Source organism: Protopterus annectens, chromosome 8.part0 (assembly GCF_019279795.1).
Source record: "Protopterus annectens isolate FY-2018-M chromosome 8.part0, PAN1.0, whole genome shotgun sequence".
Classification (NCBI taxonomy): domain Eukaryota; kingdom Metazoa; phylum Chordata; order Ceratodontiformes; family Protopteridae; genus Protopterus; species Protopterus annectens.
In genome coordinates, this window is record NC_056741.1 from 1,235,093,058 (window position 1) to 1,235,116,195 (window position 23,138).

The 23,138-nt window shown below is 41.0% G+C and overlaps 1 protein-coding gene across 1 annotated transcript in view; it reads left to right on the forward strand.

The window, feature by feature from the left end:
* The window catches only part of LOC122809329 (cyclin-dependent kinase 17-like), a gene marked incomplete in the record, with an annotated part of 1,699,239 nt that overhangs the window by 845,132 nt on the left and 830,969 nt on the right, over nucleotides 1–23,138 (forward strand). Inside the window, 1 exon segment of the mRNA XM_044080731.1 lies at nucleotides 19,802–19,935. Within this exon segment, the coding sequence (XP_043936666.1) occupies nucleotides 19,802–19,935 (134 nt within the window).

A 23,138-nucleotide genomic window follows, 5' to 3' on the forward strand; every position in this document is an offset into this window, starting at 1 on the left:
TCTTAAGTCTTTGTGATAGAGTGACAATACCTATCTGTTTTGATTTAACACAGTTTTCCTCCCTTCATCCCAACCTGTTTCTGATGAAATTTTTAATACTAATGTACTTCCATATCACTGTTGCAGTACTCATAACCTGAGAGATCTCCGACCAGTATACCAAAGCCTTTAGTACTTATAGGTGCCGTATGTCGCACGTATGGTCCTACACCCCCCACGCAAGGAGTAGGGCATAAAGGTGACATACGGACATACACACTCAGAAGTTCTTTGCTGACAGTCCAAACACCATCATCAAACGTCGGTCTGAACACCCTTCTGCTATTCTGGTTACCAAGCTGAATTTCATGTAAGTACCCATTTGGGATTTCTTCTTATCTTTCTTTCTTTTATTTTAGTGCTGTTAGGTTCATGTCATCCAGAAAAGGAAAATGTCAGTGTGGGAGGCAGATTCCCCATGAAGACCATCATAACCAGTGTCTTTTTTTGTTTGGGTGCTTCTGACGACCAAAACCAGTGTTCTGTCTGTCAGGCCTTTATCCCTATGTAGTTGTGTCATCTCTTTATTTGTTTATCTTGAAAAGCATTGTGTTAAGCTGTTAGCTCAAAGTACTGTGGCAGAATCTTCCCATTCTGAGGGTCAGCTGTTTGCCAAGAAAAATGCCAAAAAGCTTATTTCTGATAGGGCTGCTGTTTAGCTGCCCCCAGAAGTCTCTTTCGAGGTTAGTGAAGGCCCAGAGGATTGTCTGGTGGTTACTTCGAATTCCTCTGTCCTGACCCCTTCAGATGCTGGCATGGATCTGACTTCTTGCATGTCCTCATAGACTTTACAAACCTGTGCTACTGACATTGCAGGGGAATCTTGGCTGATATATCTGAAGGATCAAGAGGGATTATACTGATGTTATTTAAGGAGAAGATCCCTACTATGTTTATTGAATGTTGCCAGGCTCTGACCCTCCTAGGGTGTTTTGTGCTGATGTCTTGCAGAAGAAGAAACCGAGGACCAAGCATATTTCCCCTGTTAAAGATCCCCAATATGGTCGTGGGAAGCACCCAAACAAAAAAAGACACTGGTTATGATGGTCTTCATGGGGAATCTGCCTCCCACACTGACATTTTCCTTTTCTGGATGACATGAACTGGACTACATGAAAAGAGACATAGAGGAGCTCTCCAATTATGTAGCCCAGGCTGGTATGACCCTGAGCAGCATCCTGCCCTCACCAAGAATGATACCACAATACAAAGACAAGATGATCAGCTTTAACAATTGGCTCAAGTACTGGTGTCATTCTAAGGGGATCCAATATCTGTCTGCCTGGGATGACATGTTGGACAAGCCACGCTGCTTCACAAGGGATGGCTTACACCTGTCACCACTGGGCTTCCGGATATTGGCTAAGGCTCTTGCCACCCCCATAGTGCCTTTTTTAGGCAAGGCTCAAAAGACAAACCCACCTCCTCAGAAAACAAAAATGGAAAAAAACTAAGGGTAATGCTGCTCAACGCCAGAAGTCTAAATCTCAAGATGCAGGCACTTGATGCGCTCCTCAGCATGGAGAACATCGACGTCTGTGGAGTAACTGAAACCTGGTTCAGGGCTCCAGAGAGCACCCCAGCGCTACCAGGCTATACCTCGTATCATGCTTTTCGGCCCCAAAACCCGGGCCGAACCACAAAGGGAGGGAGAGTGTCCATATTCATCAAGGACACCCACACCTCCAGGTTAGTAGCAACACATGAAGCATCAGAGACCATACAGGTGCAACTAACCATAGGCAAAACTGCTATACAACTGGTAGCATGTTACAGACCACCCTCCCAATCTCAAGAACCCCACTCAGCCTTCCTGAAGACATTGGAGGATATGAATGTATCACAAAATACCATCATACTAGGAGACTTCAACTACCCAAACATAGATTGGGTACATTATTCTAGCCCTAATACCCTAGCCCAAAGGTTCCTGGAATTCATAAATTCAAATGCACTGGAACAACTAGTCACCTCTCCCACTAGGGGAGATAATATACTAGACCTGATCATCACAAACATGGGGACAAAATGCTCCACACCGGAAGTATACACCTCACTAGTGAGATCTGACCACAAACTAATCACCCTGGATGTACATATCCCACCTCCACCCCCAGCACAAAAGACCACCGTGAAAAACTTCTCAAAAGCAGACTTCACTCTTCTTAAGACTGAGATGGTATCCTTTAAGCCCACTGTGCCAGTGGATACCACATCCCACAATGCCGAATCCTTCACAAATGCTTTTTATGGACATCTCCAAGAATGCATGGATCATGCAATCCCAAACAAATCCAAGTCCCTCTCCACCAAAGGTAAGCGTCCTGTCTGGTGGACCTCAGCCATAAACAAATTGTATAACAAAAGAAGGAAACTACTGCACGTCAGAGCAAAATCCCATGAAGGGAAGACATCTCTGATCAACATTAGCAGAAAACTATGTTCTCTCATAAAAACATCCACGGCCAACTTTGAGCGAAAAATCACTAAGGACACTAAAGATAACCACAAAGCCTTCTTCAGCTATGTTAGAAACCTGGATGGAAACCCTCAGATATGCTCAGAGTTGGTTCACAACAACATAAAATACACTGAACCCACAGATATTGCAAACATTCTGGCTGACAGGTTCAGTGCAAATTTCTCCCCTCCTTCACCCCCAAAAGAAGAAATACTTATCCCAGCTGAATGTAATCTCCCAGTCATCTCAGATGTTCAAGTGAGAACCGCCCTAAACAAAGCAAAAAAAACACAGCATCAATGGGACCTGACGGTATCCCGGGTTGCGTGTTACGTGAACTCCAAGAGGAGCTAAACCCACACATAAAAATGCTATTTAACCTTAGCCTTACTTCGGGATATGTACCTGAACACTGGCATACAGCAACAGTGGTCCCACTCCACAAGGGGGGTGCCTCTACAGACCCTGGAAACTACCGCCCCATAAGCTTAACCAGCCTGGTCTGCAAAGCTATGGAAAGAATCATTACGGAACTCATAAAGAGACATAGGGGACCTACAGACACTTGACCCCACCCAGTTTGGCTTTGTAAAGGGCAGATCCTGCCTTTTAAACCTGGTTGACTTTTTCGAAACGGTCACTAGAGCCATTGATGAGGGCAAAGCAGTCCATACAGCATACCTGGACTTGGCTAAGGCCTTCGACACAATACCCCACTCAGGCATCATAGATAAGCTCAACAGCTTAAAAGTAAACCCTTATGTCACTAGATGGGTTGCAAACTGGCTAAAGGACAGAACCCATAAAGTTAAAATCGCTGGAGCAATGTCAGACTCAAAGCCAGTCACAAGTGGTGTCCCACAGGGATCTGTCCTGGGACCCCTCTTATTCGGCATTTATTTCTCAGATGTTAAAGCAAACATGGAAGGGCTGTGGCTGACAAAGTTCGCAGATGACTGCAAACTAGGCGCCATAGTAGATACACCAGCAGACACACACATCCTACAAAAAGGCCTCACAGAAACGGACAACTGGTGCCGGAGTCACGGCCTTAAACTAAATGCCAAAGAATGTATAGGCATCCCCTTTGGGAAAAACAAAGTACCCACAAATTATCACATAGACAGCAACCCACTGAGTACGGAAAAAGTAATCAGAGACCTAGGGACCCAAGTCGACAGCGACCACTCATTTGACACCCACGTTGCCAAAGTGGTTAGAAAAACATTCTACCTTGCACACCTCATCATGAAGGGATTCACATCCAGATCCAAGGATGTCAGTGTACCCCTATATTCCCCCCTCATCAGACCCATGATTGAGTACAATGCCCCATTTGGTATGTACCTCACCCGGCATTTGCAACAGCTGGAGAGACCACAAATGTACCTCACCAAGAGGCTCAAGGATCTCCCAACATGTGTCTTATTCTGCCAGACTAAAGAAACTTCAGCTCTATTCAGTAGCATACCGCCTGCTCAGAGGTGATCTCTGCCTGACGTACAAGGCCATGTCCAATCAGGATCTGATGGACATGCTCCACCTTAAAAAATCCAAATCCATCAGGACCACGAGAGCTAAAGACTTAAACCTCGGCACAAGTATGAATAGGACATGCTGGAGGGATAGATTCATAACCCAGAGGCTTCCCATGCTTTGGAACAGGATCCCAGTTCGTATTAGGCAGAGTCCCTCACTGACTCTTTTCAAGAGAAATCTTGATGAGTGGATGGGAGATCGTAAGTTTACCCCAGGGGTCACATCTGTGTCACTACTAGACAGGGGGCACAGTAAACTAATTCTGTTATATAAGGGGACCTTCATTGTGTCACTACTAGACAGGGGCACAGCATTCTAAATTTATTCTGTACAATTTTTGTACCATTTCATGGGGTGGCAAAAGCCACATCACTATGGCTAGGCTTACAAATGCCCCAGGGCAGATAGCCTAGTACTATACTATGAAACTATGAAACATGAATAGCAGGATTTTACTCAGATGTTGTTTAATGCCTGAATGGCTTTAAAGGCTCCTCAAAGGGTGTCTGTGCCTGCCCCTGTCAAGTCTTGCACTCCTCTTAAAAGACCCAGGGAACTGGATTCTTCAGATGAGGATCTGTTTTCTGGGGAAGAGTCCCCTGGCTTACTCTTCTCAAATCCCTTCTCCCTTGGACTGTGGTTCAGAGGAACAGGATTCTATTAGTCCAAATTCCCCTTTGGGGGGGAACTCTCTTTTAGTGATACTGTTGCCTGCATGAAGAAGTTTAAATGGGATTGTTGTCAAGTCTCTGACATTCAGTAAATGTATTATGAGCTCCTCCACATGGAGTTTCCTAAGTCATCAGCTGATCCACTTGTTCTGGCTGCCTGCCTGGATACCTTTTCAGCAGCTTCTGTAGCTACTGATTTTCAACCCCCTGCACCCAATAAACCTGATAGATTTTTACAAGGTGGCTGCTTAAGGTAAATTCTTTTGTGTATGTGCTTCTGCTGATCCTTCTGTAGTGTTTGCCTCTTCTGAAAAGCCCTCCAATTTATTGCCCTGTACGAAATTTCTCCCTTCAGGAAAGGATAGTAGGCACTGGAGAGGCTGGGCAAAAAGGTTTACACTGTGGCCACTTTATCCTTTTGGGCCATCAACTGCCAGCTTATATGACCAGGTATGTGTTGTCACCCCTTTCTTAGGTTTCCAAAGTGGTTTCTGGCCTTTATGACTCTGGGAGTAAGGCTTCTGCCTTTTCCCTGTTGGGCTGTACCTCTCAAGTTGCTTGCCACTCTTATCAGATGCAGCTACGATGCTGCTGATGCCTCCTCCAGGGCTGCTGCCTTTTATTCTGTTATGAGGTTTTACTCCTGGCTTTATCTTCAAGCTCTGCCTGATGCCATTAAGGTCAAATTGTTGGATGCCCCCCTGGATAATAAAAATCTTTTTGGTGCTGCCGATGCTGAACTTTTCAGGTCTTTCCAGGATATGGATAAAGCGTTACAAGAGTTGAAACATATTTTTGTTTCTCCTGTTCCTAAGTTTCAGAGGAATTATCCCTCCAAATCTGCTTTTGTTCGTAGGCAGTCTTATCCTCCACCTAAGGGAAAAAAAGGTTATAGAGGTATGCCTCCTGCTAAGTCTACCAAACCCCTACCTTGCAAGAAACCTGCTTTTCAGGATAAGTCAGTTTCCATTTGATAATTTCTTTCTCCTTTCCCTTGGCCAGGTTCCCTTATCCCTCTGTCTTTCTCTGTCTCTTCCAAATTGGTTAGGGATCACAACAGGCTGCTGGGTTCTTTTCATTGTCCGTCAGGGATATATCATGGCTTGGAAGTCCCTTCCTCCCTTGTTGGGCATCCTTCCACCTCCTCGGGAACAACTTCCTCTTTTCCCAGATGTGTTCCCTTCTGTTGCCCAGGGCACCATTCAAGCTGTGTCTCCTACCAAGGTAGGGAGTTTTTTTTTTTTTTTCTTATTACTAATTGTTTTTGGTTCCCAGAAAGGAGGGCACTTGGAGATGATTTCTGTATATTTCCCACCTTAACACCTTTCTCAAGATTGCTTCCTTGTGAATGTTATCTCTCCAGACTCTTTTTCCTTTTCTTCTTCCTCAGGCCTTTCTGGTCTCTCTGGACCTCAAACATGCCTAGCTTTATATCCCTATCCATCTTTTCAGGAAATATTTACATTTCTCTGTTTCTTCCTTGCATTTTCAGTTATCTGCTTTGCTCTTTGGCTTCTGTACTGCCCCAAGGGTATTCACCAGATGCCTCACTCCTGTCATTGCCTTTTGCAGGATGAGAGGATTTCAGATCTTTCCCTATCTGGACAATCTGTTCATTCAAGCTTCTTCCATCGACACTCTACTTCAAGATCTCCAGTAATCTGTTTCCTTGTTGCAAAGCCTGGGAGTCATCATAAACTTCCAGAAGTCAGCTCTGACTCCTTCTCAGGATCATATTTTCCTCGGCTGCAGGCTTCGACCATCCCCTTGCTCCAAGGCTGTCTCTCTCTCTTCCTTTTTCCAGTCTCTTCTTTCTCTGGCATCAGTCACAGCACAATTTCTCACAGTCCTCGAGTTCATGGCTTCTACAATTCCCATGCTCAGTGGCCAAGCTCCATATGCAAAAGCTACAGTGGTACCTCAGGTCAGTGTAACTCCAACCTTTCCTCCCCTTGGACTTCCCAGTCCCTTCCCTTCCTCATCTTAAGCTCAAGCTTCAGTGGTGGATTCATCAACTTTCTCTCAAACCGGGGCTTCCTTTCCAGACTCCAGTCCCAACTCAAGCTCTCTTTACAGACACCTCAGACAGGAGATGGAGGGGCATCATTCAACTCTCTTAATGTTCAGGGTCTCTGGCCTCTGCATCAGAGGTAGACCACATCAGTATAAAGAAGATGATTGCTCTACTTCTAGCTTTTTAGGCTTTGTATTCCCTCTTTCATCCCAGGCCTCTCAAAATGTCTACACACTACACAGTGTTGTGGTATGTCAACAAGCAAGGAGGTACAAGGTCCTGTCTTATTTCCAGACTAGCTGTGCAGGTCTTGGATCTAGCTGTCCAGTATCAAGCAACTCTACAGGCAGTTTGCATTCACTTGGAACACAGTCTAGTGGCAGTGTCTTTCGTCCAGCGCACAAATGGGTGCATCACAGAGCTGTGCTCCTGGACATTGTCCATCAGTTGGGTATTACTCGGGTAGATCATTTTTACTGCCCTCTGAGCAAACAACTTCATCTGTTCAGTTCCAGAGTCCCAAGTCCTCTGGCTTGGAAAGTAGACTCTGTCTTTTCCTTGGAAGGTGATGTTTTTGTATGCCTTCCCTCCTCTTCTGCTACAAGTCTTGCACAAGAACAGGCAGGACTTTTCCCAAAATCTTGTTACTGATTCCTTTGTGGCCCAGACAGCATTGTTTCCCCCCTTTTTCTCACTTGGCCAGGGGCAATCACCACAGGTTACCTCATCAGGTGAATCTTCTCATACAAGACAGGGGGTCTCTTATCCATCCTCATCTACTTTTCAGCTGATGCGGTGGAAAAATAAGGTTTTGATCCCTTTAGGCATCTCTTTTCTGAGGTAGTGCTTTGGGTCCTGCAGGAGTCCAGGAAACCCACTACCAGAAAATCATATATGTCCAAATGGAAGTGATTTTCTATCTGGCACCTCCCTTGCTATCAAGATCCTCTGTCTTTGGAGGCTCCTCTGGTTCTTTCTTATTTGTGTCATCTGATTCATGCTGGGTTAAGCATATTCTTTAGTGAAAGCTTATCTGTCAGCAATTTCTGTTTGTCTCCCCTTGACTCCTCCTCTGACCTCTAGATCTGAGGTCAAGCAATTTCTTAAAGACATCCTTCATATCAGGCCTCTAGGAAGCCAATTCTGCCTTTCTGGGACCTCAGTTTTGTACTTGAAAAAATTGACTCGGGCTCCCTTTTAACCTGATTCTTCAGCTTCCATGAAATGTTGTACTTGGAAGACTGTTCTTCTTTTGGCCCTCACTTTAGCTAAGTGTCTGAACTTCAGCCTCTCGTGGCTGTTCCTTCTCTCTCAGTTTTTTACAGAGACAGGTTGTCTCTTCATACTAATCCTTCTTTTATGCCCCAGGTAGTCAGTGAGTTGTCCCTTAATCAGTCTGTTCATCTTCCTTCCTTTTTCCTTTCTTCGCAGTCTGCCAGTGAGGTTCTTCACACCCTAGATTTACATAGACAGCTTAGATTTTATTTGGATAAAACAAATGTTATTTGCATTTATGAGTCGCATTTTGTTTCCTTTTATCTCAGGTCTTTGGGTTTGGCTGATTCTGAACAAACCATCTTTTCCTGGATTTCTAAGGTCATTTCTTTCTGTTAATCTTTTTTATAGTATGTAGCTTTCCTCTTCAGTAAAGGCTGATTTTCTTAGAGCTTTTGCTTCCTCTGGTGTTCTTTTTTAAAGGGTTGGATACCAATTCCCTCCTTGAGGCTGCTACTTTGTCCTCTGTTCACACTTTCACTAAGCATTACAAATTGGATGTTGTTTCCAGGGCCAGAGCTGGCTTTGTCAGGGCTGTTCTGGATGGGTTTATAGAAGACTTCCATGCCGTCATCCTTCCAGGCTTCCGTTTGAGCTTTTGAGCTTTTGCACTCTCACTTAGGTTATGTATACTGCAACAGTGATATGGAAGGACATAGTGCAGTTGTGTAAAATCTTACCATAACAGTAGATGTCCTTCTCTTCTCTGTTGCAGTATCTGCTTCCTCTTTCCTGGCCTCTCTGCTGTACCTGTTCTTTCTTGCCCTCCTGATGTAGGGGCTCTTCTCCTTTCTGTCCTTATGGATGCATATGCTTTTTTTCTGTCATTAAGGACATTCTGTTTCTCCAAGGACTTTTCCAGTTCTGACTATGTGCATCTGTACGTCACCTTTATGCCTACTCCTTGTGCGGGGAGTGTATGTGTGACATATGGTGCCTATAAGTACTAAAGGCTTTGGTATATTGGCCAGACATTGGGCTATCCTTGACAGGAGAATACCTTAAGTTATGAATAGTACAACAGTGAAGAGAAGGACATCTACTGTTACAGTAAGATTTTACACAACTGTACTTCAGTGTAGTTTATTGCAGAAGAATCTGTTGTGCTTCTAACTTCCAAATTTTGTGAAAAACGGGTTCAGGTTTAACAGGTGTGGAAATCACAGTTCTCTTTCTTGTCATTGTTTAGATGTCTCTGCCTCTACAAGTAATGACATCTGCAACCAAGCTAGATTAATGCGTATGGCTAGATTACTTATGCATTGAATTTTTAAACTAAATAAACCGTGCGAGTAAGGATATAGGAGTACCACACAGATACATACGCACACACACGAAAAGCATCTGTCTCCGTACTGAAGATGTGAAGTTGATGTGTACCTAATTCTGAATGATTGAAATATTGTAATGACAATACCGAGAAGTGCTATTAATTTAACCACAAAATGGCATACTGCTCCTGCGTGCCAGTCAGCTTGGAATAATGTATACATACAAGAAGGTTAAGTTGCTTTAACAGTGGCAGTGCTTATTGTTCAGTATTGCATATGCAAATGAAGTCAGCTGATGAAAAATACAATTGTATGCCCCTTGGGTTCCAACAGGGACTGCATGCTCTTTTAGCGCATGCAGATCTAACTAGTTAGATCAAATAGCTATTGCAGGAAGATAACCAAGGTCTGAGTTAAGTTGTCTTTTAATTAAAGACATGCTGTGCCCTTCAGCCATCACCAGAGAGGAAATGCACTATTAAACCACCGCTCTGTTTTGTATTGATCTTGTCTGAGGTTACGTGAAGTAAAACCAAAGCGTAGAACACGGGTTTATTTTTTTTAACTGATAAGATTAGCCATACTTTTCTGGCATCCATCGGTGCAGGTTAAGTTTGAATAAGGTTAGGGATAAGCTGAACTCTACATGAATGGGAAGCCTATTCCAGACAAGGGGTAATTTTGGAGACCCATGCCTTTCCTTCCAACATGTCCTGTTTATGTCGCAGATGAGGTTTACTCTGTAGACTGGGCATTTCTGTTGCTGTTTGTTTGTGGATGTGCAGCAAATCCATCAGTATGGCATCAGAGGCTGACTTGTGTAGGCTAGGCTAGGCATATATCACCACACAGAAGTCTGTGGGAGACAGAGTACAAGAATAGGGCTTTGAAACTGTTTCAGTAGGACTTGTGAGGAACCTTTGTGGTTTCTTAATCTGTTTGATATGCCTTGTAAGGTACATGCTGAAGGGTGCATTGCACTCTGACTGATCTGATGACAGCCAAGCACAATGAAAAGGTGATGTTCTTTGACCTGGATACCATGCCCTTACTATAAGTTGTGTAAAGTAGAATGGTTTTCTCACCACAGTAGACATGTGGTGGCCAAAGGTCAGGCTACTGTCATCATGCTTTCTCAGATCCCTGACCACTGGGTCTACATTTGGGGGTATATTATCACTGTGTATAATACATTATTAGGTATTCTGATGCTGGTTACTAAGAAATCTGTAACCTGCAGATGGAAGCAGAGTATCTCCCCTACTGGTGATGGGTATAATTCAATACATTTGTAACTTAAAAATGGCAACAAAGAGAAGACCAGACAAAATGGATACCATGATTGCTGCTGATTGAGCTTTTTTTTTTTTTCCTGCGATGGTATCTGTATACCATCAAGTGAAGTTGGCTGCGATTATTGGCAATATTTTATCCTGTGTAAAACTGTTTACGTGGTTTCTAGGCAAAATGCATCCTGTAAATTGTGATGAGTTATTTAATAAACTTGGTTTAAAAAAATATCTGGCACCCATAATAGCAATTTGCAGGACAGAGAGAATTAATGTATACTCTTCTCATATCTGGATGGCTACATTATTGTGGCTGAGGTCGAGGAGAAGCTACAGAAGGCCTTGGCCTGCACTTTTGAATAGCCTAGGTTTCTTCCTCAGCTTGTTAAAATCCACTTTGACTGTAACTAGATGAGTGCTGTCCATAGGGACTTTACTTGATTCTTTAAATGAGAAAGCATTTCTACCATAGTAGAAGGTAGTATTTTCTGCTTTTTTTTTTTTTTTTTTTTTTAAGAAACATGGTACCTAAGGACTGTGTATCAAACCAGAAATTCAAGTATTCTTGGTTGTGTGGCATCAGTCATTCTAATAGTACCCTTACAAGATTGCATAGTAGAAGCACATGGCAGTGCAGTGGTGCAAACAGTCATTAGAGACTCCTATCCTACTTCTGTTTGCATAAACAAAGAATTGGAATGTTGGTTAGCTCAAGTGTTATAAGACAGAGTTGACATAATGGTTAAAGTTTTTGCTTTCCATGCACAAGGTGCAAAGTTTGATTCTGACCCTGTGCCAATGGTTGTGTGGAGTTTACTTTGTTCTCCCTGTGTATCTGTGGGGTTCCTCCCACTTCACAAAAATATGCTGGGTGTTTTCACATTAAACTCACAAAAAATTGATTGGAGTCACAGCCAGCAGCACAGATTCAAGGTGGCATCTCTCAGAAGTGAAGAGATGTATGGACCAACTACTTTAGATATCAGTTGCAGTGTTCTCAAAACATGAGAACATGGATCAAAGCCTGTGTGCCATGTCAAATTTGGCATTAGCTGATTTGGTCATGTTGTCTAATGTCGCCAAAACTGGGCATGGTTATTTGCTGGTGTTAAGTGAGTTGAGGACCTGGCCTACTCTGACCTACATCAGGGACCCATTCTAACCGTGGTTGGGGTCTGTGTGCCTCTGTTGGCAGTGTGTACTACCATACAGCCAAGCAGCCCTGAATTAATAAGCTACAGGCTAACTGGTGTCTAGGTGCCCTTTCTAGGATAGCTTTATTAAGCGAAAGCTGGATGTAAAACCAGTCAACCTGCAAAACCTGAACAAAGGATTGCTACATTTAGTATAGGTTCTGTAGATGTATGACATGATTGTAAGAGAGTGGAGATTCTGTGTATCCAGGAGACAGGGTAGAAGGCAGTGCAGCAAAACCACTTTGGTTGGTCTCCAGGATTTAATACTGAGGGGGTGGATAGACTTAAAATGGTGTGGAAATTGCAGTCAGGGAGAGTCTACTAAAGGCAGTAAAGGGTGTGACAGAATTTGTGATAAATTCATGGCAGCCTCTGGTGTAAAGTTAGAGCAGTATTCATAATCTCAACTTATGCCCAACTGCAGGGCTGTGATAGCAAGGAAAAGTGTGTATTCGCAGCAGTTGCAAGATCTACTAGATAAAGCAGGACAGCATGAGGTGGTGATAATAGGAGATGCAAGTGCTCATACTGTGCTAGGCAGAGCAGAATATAGATTGTGTGGGTTCGCACAGGTGGGGCAGGAGTAAAGAAGGAGATGCCATTCTAGACCTCTGTCTGGGAAATGGCTTGATGTTTGCTATCAGATGGATCAGCAAGGGAGAAAGAGAGTATCACAAGATCACATACAAGAGTGGCCAACATACAGCTCAGGTAGATTTCCTTCTAGTAAGGAAAGGGCATTGGAGTAGATCCAGAGAGTGAAAAGTCATCCTCAGTCAAACAGCCCACAACATAAACTACTGGGGGCTGCAGTCAGCTGTAAGCAAAGGTCAGGCTCAAGGGTGAGCAGAAACTAGGCTGAAGACCTGAAAGTTCAGTGGAGTGAAAGCACAAGAGTTCAAGGAAATAGTCAGGGCTCTGGCACCACAAGAGGAAGAGGAAATAGGTGGAGTTGAAGAAGAATGGCAACATCTCAAAACAGCATGTGTGAAGACTATAGACTCGATTTGTGGCTGTGCCAGGTATGGAAATAGGATACAAAAGGAAAGCTGGTGGTATAATGCAGAAGACCATGAGGTTATCAAAAGAAGGGATTCCAGGAAAAAGTGGGCAATCAAAAAAAGAGACCAGGCTAAGAATGAATACTGGTTGGCTAAGAGGGCAGTTGCAATAGTAAAGAACAAGTCATCACAGGCACTCTGTCAGCGTTTGGAAAGTGACTTGGGTGGCACAAAGAAACTTTCAGGTTGCAAGGCATCAGACACCATTCATAAGGGATGCAATGAAAACCTGCTCACCAGTCCATGAAACATCAAAAGTAGGTAAGAATTCCTTCAAGAACAGTTGAATGAAGAAAACCCCACAAAAGCTGTACTGACCCAGACAGAGCTTACAATGAAAGAGGAAGAAGAGCCTTCCCTAGAAGTAGTAAGAACAGTTCCAAGAAGAATGAAGTAAAATAAAGCAGCAGGCCCTCGTTGGATCACCACAGTTATGATCAAGATGTTGGGTGAGAATGGGGAGAAACGGCTTTTGAGAGTACTTGTAGCAGTATGGAGGGGGGCATATCCTAGATAACTGAGGAGAAGCAATTCTACTGCCATTGTACAATAATAAATGGGACAGTCACAGCTTTGAGCAGTATAGAGTTATTAGACTCCTGTCACGCTACATAAAAGTGCTGGAGAGGGTGATAATGAATGTGCAGAGTATATGCAGAGTGGCAGAAAATAAGATGGGAGATGTGCAGTTTGGATTCGGATCAGGATGCAGCACAACTCGCTCAACATTTGCAGTGAGGCAAGATTGTTGAAAAGATATAGATGAAAGAGTCCAACTGGGCATTCTTAGACTTGGAAAAAGCATATGACAAGGTCCCAAGATGGCTGATATAGGCAGTCCACAATTGTTTGAAGTCCTGGAAACAGTGATGGAATTAGTGCACACTGTGCACAAGAACCTGGTGACGGGAATAAGCAGTGTTTCGACTTGCAGAAGTCTCTCCAGTAGGAGTTGCTGTTTATCAGAGTAAAGCTTTGAGCCCACTGCTGTTCATATTGGTGATATAGTGCATTAACAAATAGCTGTATGTAGAAGATGTGGTATTTTAAAAGGATACTGAACAGGAACTTCAGCAGCTGATAAGGGAATGGAGTTCAGTACCGAAAGCACATAGGATGAAAAAGTGTACAGGCAAGACTGCTGTCTTGGCAGCAAAGGGAGGGAAATTACAAGCTGAAAACTGAGATAGCAGACCAAAACCAGAAAGAGACATTGCAGTGTTGTGGAACATTTTGAGACAGCTTCAGATCTTTTTGGGATACATAATTAATTAAGCTAAAACAAAGGCAATAGCTGTAAATTATGTACCCAGATACAAATTGGTTCAGCAATATCCATAGTTATTGGGACATGAAAAAATGAAGTATTTAGGAGTATGGATTAAAAATTATTCTGGTGTGGCAGTTAAGGATATGTGGGAAGAGACTAAAGAAAAGATAATAAATAAACTACACAGATCAGGCGTATTTTTATCAACCAGAGGAGACATTGTGAGTAGCAGTTAATAAAGAGCTGAAGGACTTTATCTGGGAGGGGAAGACTGCAAGAGTCAAGTGGGATAAGCTGATTCTTCCAGTAGAAAAGGGTGGCCTTGGATTACCTGATTTGAAAGGGTATTTCAGAGCTACACAATTGAGGTTCCAATACATAGCACAAATAGAAAACTATACTTCAATGTGGAAAGGGATGATGATGAAACGGGGGGGGGGGGGCACTCAAGTAACAGAGAGTGACTGGGATTTTGGATGGAGGACTTTAAGGACAATAACAATAATCATACAGAATATTATATCCATAAAGTAGTAAAAAGTATTCTAAGAACTAAGCTAACACGGGAATGGCGAAAGGAGATCCTGCCAATAAGGATGATTGCAATTTGGGATATAGACAATAGGCAAGAGGGGGCTGGAATTTATTGGAGAAAAGAGGCAAAAGAACCAAGGTATTGGGAAGAAATAACAAGAGGGAAAGATGATAAAATGGGAAGATGCCAAGAATTTGTTTGGACTGCAGGTTAGAGATTGCTTTCCCTGTCAAGGATTGATATCTGAGTATAGGCAAAGAGAAAGAAAATGGGGGGGTCATAAATGCAAGACCAGCACTGGTAGAGTTTTTAGTAGAATCTAGAACAGAAGCTGCTATTAAAAAAAGAATAATTAGTAGAGCATAACAAATATTGCATGATAATTATAAGAATCAATCAGAGGAGATTAGAAAAGATTGGGAAGAACGATTGGATAAGCAATTCACAAAGAAACAATGGGAGGACATATGTGTGTCTTCCAAATGTGCAACAAAGTCTAGATTTAGGATTTTTGCCTAGAAATGTTTCCATAGATATTTTTATACCCCAACTAGAGTCCAGTGACTTTGTTCCTCAGGTAGACAGCAAATGTTGGAGGTATGAAGGGGAAGAAAGAGGTAATTGCGAGCATATTTTCTGGGAGTGCGGTGAGTTGGTGGACTTTAAGGATTACCTCAGGGTTGCACTGTCGGAGATGCTGAGTGAGCAGATTGGTGTGATGAGAGAGATGATTTTTTTCTGAGCTATGATACAGAATTGGAATTGCCTAGGCATGGTAAGGTTTTGCTGTGTCTAATTATGGTGGCTGCCAAAAAAAAGCAATAGAAAATGGAAATCAAAATCTAAACGACCAATACTAGAAGTAGTGAATATTGTAGCAGAGGTAAACAACTGGAATTGAGCCCTTTAGAAAAGGGTAGGAGCAAACTACATAGGAAAGAATGAGAATTGTGGGAACAATACATACAGGGGAACAGCAAAGTTTAAAAGGTGGCAGGACCTAAATGAGCTATGTAATGTCTGAAAATGATTGGGTAGAATATAAGTGCTTTATAATGTTTGCAGCTGGGTGTGTGTCAGTATGGTTTGTGATGTAAAATGTTTGTAACTAGGATTGTGTGGGTGTGGTTTGTTTTCATTTATATAAATGTATAATTGCCTATGTTGTAAGTGATGGTGTAATAAAGATGTTTCTTGTTAAAAAAGAAAAAGAAAGAAAGAAAAGGGGCAGGAATTGAATCATTTATATAATGTTGCTTAGGTTATATGATATGTAGCAATATATGTGAAGTATAATGCTTGTAAACGTGAACTTGTTAATACAGTTTAATTACTTTTATATAAATGTAAATTTGCCTATGTCACAAGTGATAATTCAATAAAGGTATTTTTTTTTTTTTTTAAATGAGATAGCAGGGAAATACTGGAACCGATTTACAGCTTCATGTATCTGGGATGGATGGTCGAAGAGAGGGGAAGTCTGAATGAGGAGGTCAAAGCTAAAATTATAGGGGTTGCAGCTAACATGGAGTATGAGGAGTAGTGTATGTGAGAAAAATGCCAAAGACAGTGAAAAGTATATACAAAACAGTGGTGTGACCAGTACTACTGTGTGACATGAAACGTGGGCAGTGAGGGCTGAGCTGCTGAGGAAGAGAGATGTGATAGAGATGAAGTCCCTGAGGTGGGTGGTAGTATGCACACTGTGGAGCAAATGAAGACATAAGAGTGGAAGCCAAAGTAGCTCCAGTTGCAGAGAAGGTCAAAGATAACAGATTATGGTGGTCAAAGCAAAAGTGCAGGAAAAGCTGAAGATGATTTGGTGGATAAGATCTGGGAAAGACATGAAGATGAAGAAGTGAGGATGACCAGCAAAGCGGTATCTGTATTGTATTAGAGAAGGCAATGCAAGGGGTTTAATACTTCAAGAGTTTCAATTTTTGGGGTACTTCAGTGGTACATTTGGGAGTATGCTACTAAAGAGATCTTCAGAAGCTCCCTTTAAGATGTACCTTTTTCCACTGACTTATGGGGGACCCCCTATTCTTCAGCATTCACTTTTTTTAAATTTGAGACCTAGATATTTAGTTTACATTTCGATGATTTTTGACTGCTTTGTATTTTAACTTGTGCTTAGTCCAGTCAGCACATTCATGGAAAATAATTGAATGCTTGCACACTGTATTATGCATTATAGATGTATTATAGACAAATTGTAGTTTAGATTCTTTGATATTTTATTTGCTTTACTGCTTTTGTGTTATCATGCACTTAGTTTGCTAAGCATATTAGTAGAAGTTTCATTGCCCATTATATCATAGGTTCTTAGATGTTTACTAGGCTAACGACCACAGGGGCCTTTTTAAGCTTAGCCATGCATCCCAAATATCTGACAAGTTCTGGTACCTTTGATAAGTGTAAGCAGAGGCTTGGGAGGTGAAACGTTTACAAGCAGGGGCCTGGGAGATGAACCATTTATGGGCTGCCTGGGTCCATTGAAGACATAGGTGCCAAATCCAGGATGAATTTTCTGTTCCCCATCCAGTTTCCAAAGTTACAGTTGAGTTTGGTTAGGCAGGAGCTCTGCTTCACATGGATGAGGAGCCTGTTCCAGAGAAAGGGTGATGTCTGGGATACATAACTGCCTGTCCAGCAGGTCCTGTTTATATCACAGGCAAAGTTTTAAGTCTTCAGAACGGATAATTCTGGTGCTGTTTGTTTTGCAGATATACAGGGGGCCCATCAAAGTGGGATCTGACAATGCCTTGTGTAGCAGGCATAGATCTCCTCTCAACAGCCTGTAGGAGACATCAGGGATAGGGCCTTGAGGTGGTCTGCATAGGACATGTTACTTGTGCCCTGTCATACTGAAGAAAAGCAGGGAAAGGCATTCCTGAAAAGATATGCGGGATTCACAGTAATCATGATGTTGTTTGGCATGTGATGTAACGTAGAGGATTATGATTGGTCCTCTGACCATAACTCATTTATTGTGTGTTTGAGACATGGATGCCAAGAAATTTACCTCAAGAGCAAAGCTGGAGAGGTGAAGCTTGGCATCCATGTTGAGAACACATGACTTAGTTATGATCAGAAATCCGATCATAATGCTTTGTAGTGCATGGAGCTTTATCTGCTCAGTGCACTACTAGTTAGAGTAAAAAAGAAGGAAAAAAACACAAGTGTTTTGCCAGTTTTCAAAGCTGTAAAACACTTAAACCACTTTATCATTTGTTTACCGGGAAAGTCCGACTTGGAACAAAGCCAATTTTCAGTGGACGCCTGGGGAGAAATGGTTCAGATACATGTCTTTCAAATGTGGGAGGAAACTGGAGCACCCGTTGGAAACCCACAAGAATGCAGAGAGGACATGCAGACTCCGCACAGAAGGCACCCCAGCTGAGAATTAAACTGGAGAGCCTCTTGCTGTGAGGTGACAATGCTACCGCTGTGCCATCCAATCTTAGCTAGATCTGTCAGAAAGACAGTGTAACAATCAGTCCCCATGCATTTGCTCTCAACTTACCATTTCAGTAAACTGTCCAGATTTTCACAGCACATCCAGATTTTTGCCTTGTTAGTTTGCTTGGTGTGTTTCTCATAAAGTCCATGTTTTTAAGAGAAGTCATAGAGTATTGAAGACACTAAATAATGACATATATTTAGGTTTCAGACTTAGCATCCTTCAGAAAGTACAGGTGAGCACACATCCTGTTCTAGTAACATTCCTTGTTTATAAGAGCAAGGGACACCTTATTGGCTCAGACAGCAGGCAGAACCAAATCTTTTTTTTCTGCTGCTGTTGTTTACTGATCAGTACTGGCAGATTTAACTGCCTAGTGCAGGACACAGCCATAACAACTTCAGCAGGGGTGCTTAACATTTGTTAAGGTCTGGTCTTGTGCCACTCTAGAACTTAACTGTCTTTCTCTGAATATTGGAGTGTAATCAACACTGCATGCACTACATAATATTTGACACCAGAAGAAAACAGCATGCCTGCATTTAATGTTCTACCACCCCTTTTTCCCAAGCTTCTCCCTCCCTCTTTTCTCCACTTGACTCCTACCCCATTGAATGTCTCTGTGGATTCCTTATCCACCACCACTTGCAGTAGTCTGTTTCATGGGTCCACAGCCCTAGCAATAAAGAAGTCTTTGGCAATCCCTGTAGCAATCCTTGTGGTGTACTGACTTTGCCCCATCCTGTCCTCTCAACTTGCTTGAACAAGTAGTTGTCTCGATATAGACAATCACAGACATTTTTTTAAAGTGGTGAATCTGGTTTACAGCACATCAAATGGTGTGGTCTGTATTGAAAAAGATCTTGTATGTGATAAGTTGTTTTCTACTGAGCTACTGTATTATCAGATTCTTTGTACATTTATTTCCTTTTGAAAGAGACACAAATTAAATTATATTCCGGTAAGGAAGTTGTCAAGTTTGTGTCTGTAGACCTTCCTCACAAGTGACATGCAGTAATTTCTGTTTTTTTTTTCTGATTGCATACTCTAGGAAGTCTTAAAGTAGTCTCTTTTTGAATGCTGTTTACTGAGACATGTAAACTAACATTATTTTGTTGAATTTTATTGATATCTTGAGCTTTGTTGGACGTAAGGTGTTGTACATTGGAGAGCCAGGGGAAAAAAGTAAAAGCTCTATTCAGAATTCTAACCAATGCACAAGTTACAGGGACCTTAGATTATGGCATAACATAGCTTACATGTCAGATGAAGAATTCAAAATATTTTGCATGCATGCCTAATTCAGAAAAAAGTTACTTTTAATTGGTGATTGTATTTCAGTATATCATACATCAGAGTCAGTAAAACACAAAACATGCATAATAATTAACCTACCCTTTTATGTACTTATTGTGGTTGCTGATTGAATTTGCGATGCATATGTCTAGTTCAACCAAGTGGCTAAATAAGTTTGTATATATGGCTCAACATGCAAGTATTTTTGGCCCAACACTTATTGAAAGCTGAATCCATTGCAAATTGTTGAGAATTATTGAAAACATGATTTCCTTTAACCTCCTTTCTTTTCCCCCACGTCCTTGCTGTGTTTCTTGACTTTTGTTAATTGAAGTTGAAGTTATGCTCTTTTAAGAGGTTTCCCCTGTAATGTTCTGATCCTGGTGCTGTTTGTGCACTGTTTTATTTTTTTTTAATTTAGAAATCGTCCATGAGGATTTAAAAATAGGTTCAGATGGTGAGAGTGACCAGGCCTCAGCAACTTCCTCTGATGAAGTCCAGTCTCCTGTCCGTGTTCGCATGCGCAATAATCCAGCACGCAAAATATCCACAGAGGTACTGAAATAAAAGCATCAGCCATTAATTACACACAAAGATGCTGCGTGGAAATGTCTGTTATGCTGCTGGTTAATTAGAACTTGGGTATAAAGTCAGTTAATGCTCATAGAAGTCCTGTCAGAACAGTTTGTGTTATGTGAGCAAAAATGAGCTTTTTCTTTAAATTGGTTTTAATTGAATGTTTTACTTGAAAAAAAAAATATTATTGCATACTTTCAAGTAACTGATTTAAGTAGTATGCTAAACGGAGTATAGCAAAAGTTAATATTTTGCTGTCTAATTACTGTAAATGATGTATCACACTTAAAAATTGTTACACTGTGAACAGAATTATACTGTCATGAGAAAGGGGTAAGAATATAGAAAGTCAAAATTAGCCATGCCTACAAAAGTTATCTTTTAGTGGAAGGTTGATGATAAAAATGTTGATGGTTATGTTTTACTTTGATTTGCACAAGAGATGAATGAATCACGTTCTGTAGCTCAAGTCCAGATTTGTAAATATGTTGTTAGTTAGAAAACATGAGAGGTCTAAAAGGGTTTATTTTGCCTGCTTAAGGGGTGAGAGAAGACAGAACATGAAATGTATTGAGAAATGATAAGAATAATTTAGATAAGCATGACTATTGACTTCCTGCAGGAGGTTAGTATATTGCTGACTCCTGCATGAACTGATCATGCTGATTCTGGCTAGGCTGTAGCTTTATCTTAATATGAGTGAAGTAGTAAATAACACCCAGGAACAAACATCCCTTATTAAAGAGACAAAAGTAGGGATAGGTGGCAAGAAAGTGACAGTCAGAATAGAAGTTTCAGCTTCTTTGTTTAGTGTGTGTGCATAAATGCATTCATTTTCCAGTTTATGAGGATCTGATGTGCTCCATTTAATAGTCTAGTGAAGTCTGTATGTATGGTTGGTTTGTAGCATTTAATTTTACTTTGATGCTGTGTGTGTGTGTGTGTGTGTGTGTGTGTGTGTGTATATATATATATATATATATATATATATATATATCCCTCTTTCTCTTTGTATCTATCTATATATATATATATATATATATATATATATATATATATATATATATATATATATATAGATACAAAGAGAAAGAGGATAGATATAGTTTATATATATATATATATATATATATATATATATATATATATATATATAGCTATATCTATCCCTCTTTCTCTTTGTATATATATATATATATATATATATATATATATATATATATATATATATATATATATATATATATGCGCACCACACATATACACACACAGAAAACTCTCAGTTAACCAGACCTCAAGCAACCAGAACTCTCAAGCAAGTAGAAGAAAAAAATCGAAGAAATACAATATCATTTTCGTGTTTAGCTCTCAACCAGTCTGGGGCAAATTTAAACAGAATCAGGGACAAATCCAGAAAAAAAACAGGGACAATTAGGCACATGTTTGAAATATTAGCACTATTAACTTGAGAATTTGACACAATAAGAAAATGTAAATTAAAATACATTTTCTGAAGTAAAAGAAGTCTATAACTGTTAAGTATTGTCATTATTTATTGAGTGTAATTCACCACCCTTCCTCTAATAGTCACCAGTTTTAGGAGAGATTAAGAGGGAGAGAGCTAAAATATGAGTCAAAATCAGGGATGTCTGTGAAAATCAGGGACACTTGAGAGGTATCTCACCCCCCCCCCCCCTGCAGAAACATGCCTTACAGTTTTAGAGTTTGAGTTTTAAAAGGAATATAGGAGTAAATTCCCTCTCCCCAACCTTAAGAACAAGTCAAACCAAACAAATAGTCAGGCCTATTTTTAATAGTAACTCTCAAGCAACCAGAAACTACAGTTATCCAGCATCTAACAATCCCCGTGGGTGCAGGTTAACAGAGAGTTTGCTGTGTATATATAGATGGATATATAGATGGATATATATAAATAGATATGTACATACACACACACACACACACACACACACACACACACACGTGTGTGTGTCAAGATTATATATGCTATTTATTCAACAAATGCAGGGCTATGGTTTAATGGTGATGGTACGGATAGCTGAGCAGTGGAAATTGGGATTGGAGGAATGAGGGTGTTTTTCCATGTGTATGTGAGTTAGAGTTAGGGTCAGGGATGAGTGAAAGATCGGTGGTGGTGATTTGTGTGTGAGTTTGTGTATTTTTGGGCTAGAAGACAGAGTTACGTTAGGGGATAGATATTGTGCTTTTGTATGTGTTTCTGAATATTTGTGTGTCTGAGTGTGTCTTGTTGCAGTGACAGTGTTATGGGAAGGCTTTTTATGAAGGTAAGATATAGGGTTAGGGTTGAGGAAAGGGGCAGCGTTAGGGTTAGCATCCATTACTAAGGTGATGCAGCGGGCTTAATATTTTGTAATTGGTACTAACTCTAATCCTAACACTGCCCCTTTCCTCAATAGTAGCCCTACACTTAAACCTCATAAAAACCTTCCTGTAACGCTGCCACAATTCAGCTGAATTTAAGGCTAGTGTTATGGGGGCTAGTGTTACTATCGGGAAAGGAAGTAGTTTTCCTTTCTTTATATTATTTATTTTGATATTTTTTGATTTTGATATTGTGTATGTTCAAACTTTTTTTGTTGGTGTTTTCAGTTCCACATTAAGTTAGTTTGATCATACATGATAGATCCATATATATGTATCCCTGTTAAAAGATCAAATGCTCAAAATATCAAAACCCCAGAAGTTCAAATGGGTCTGGAAAGACATAAAACCTGCTTTTTGTGGTGGTGGTGGGGGGCAAATTCCCTTTGCACCCCTCACCCTGTGTTAATATAGTATAATCCAACTCTGAGATCTGTGTGTGTGTGTATGTATGTATATATATATATATATATATATATATATATATACATATATATATATATATATATGTATTCAGAAACTCTTTTGCACAACTACTGAGGGTGAAAAGCTTCGAAGTAGAAGTTCAGGAACATTTTGGAGTAGACAGACTACCCAAGTATATCTTTGAGAGGAAACTGGAATAACCTGGAGGAATGCCATAAAGGCACAGTTTGGACATGCAAAGTCTGCTTTGCTTCATGATGTCTGAATGAAACCATGTAGCCTGGAGATCAGTGGTATCACTAATCACTGTATTACTGCATCACAAGGTAACAGAAGCAAAACAGTAGTTTAGT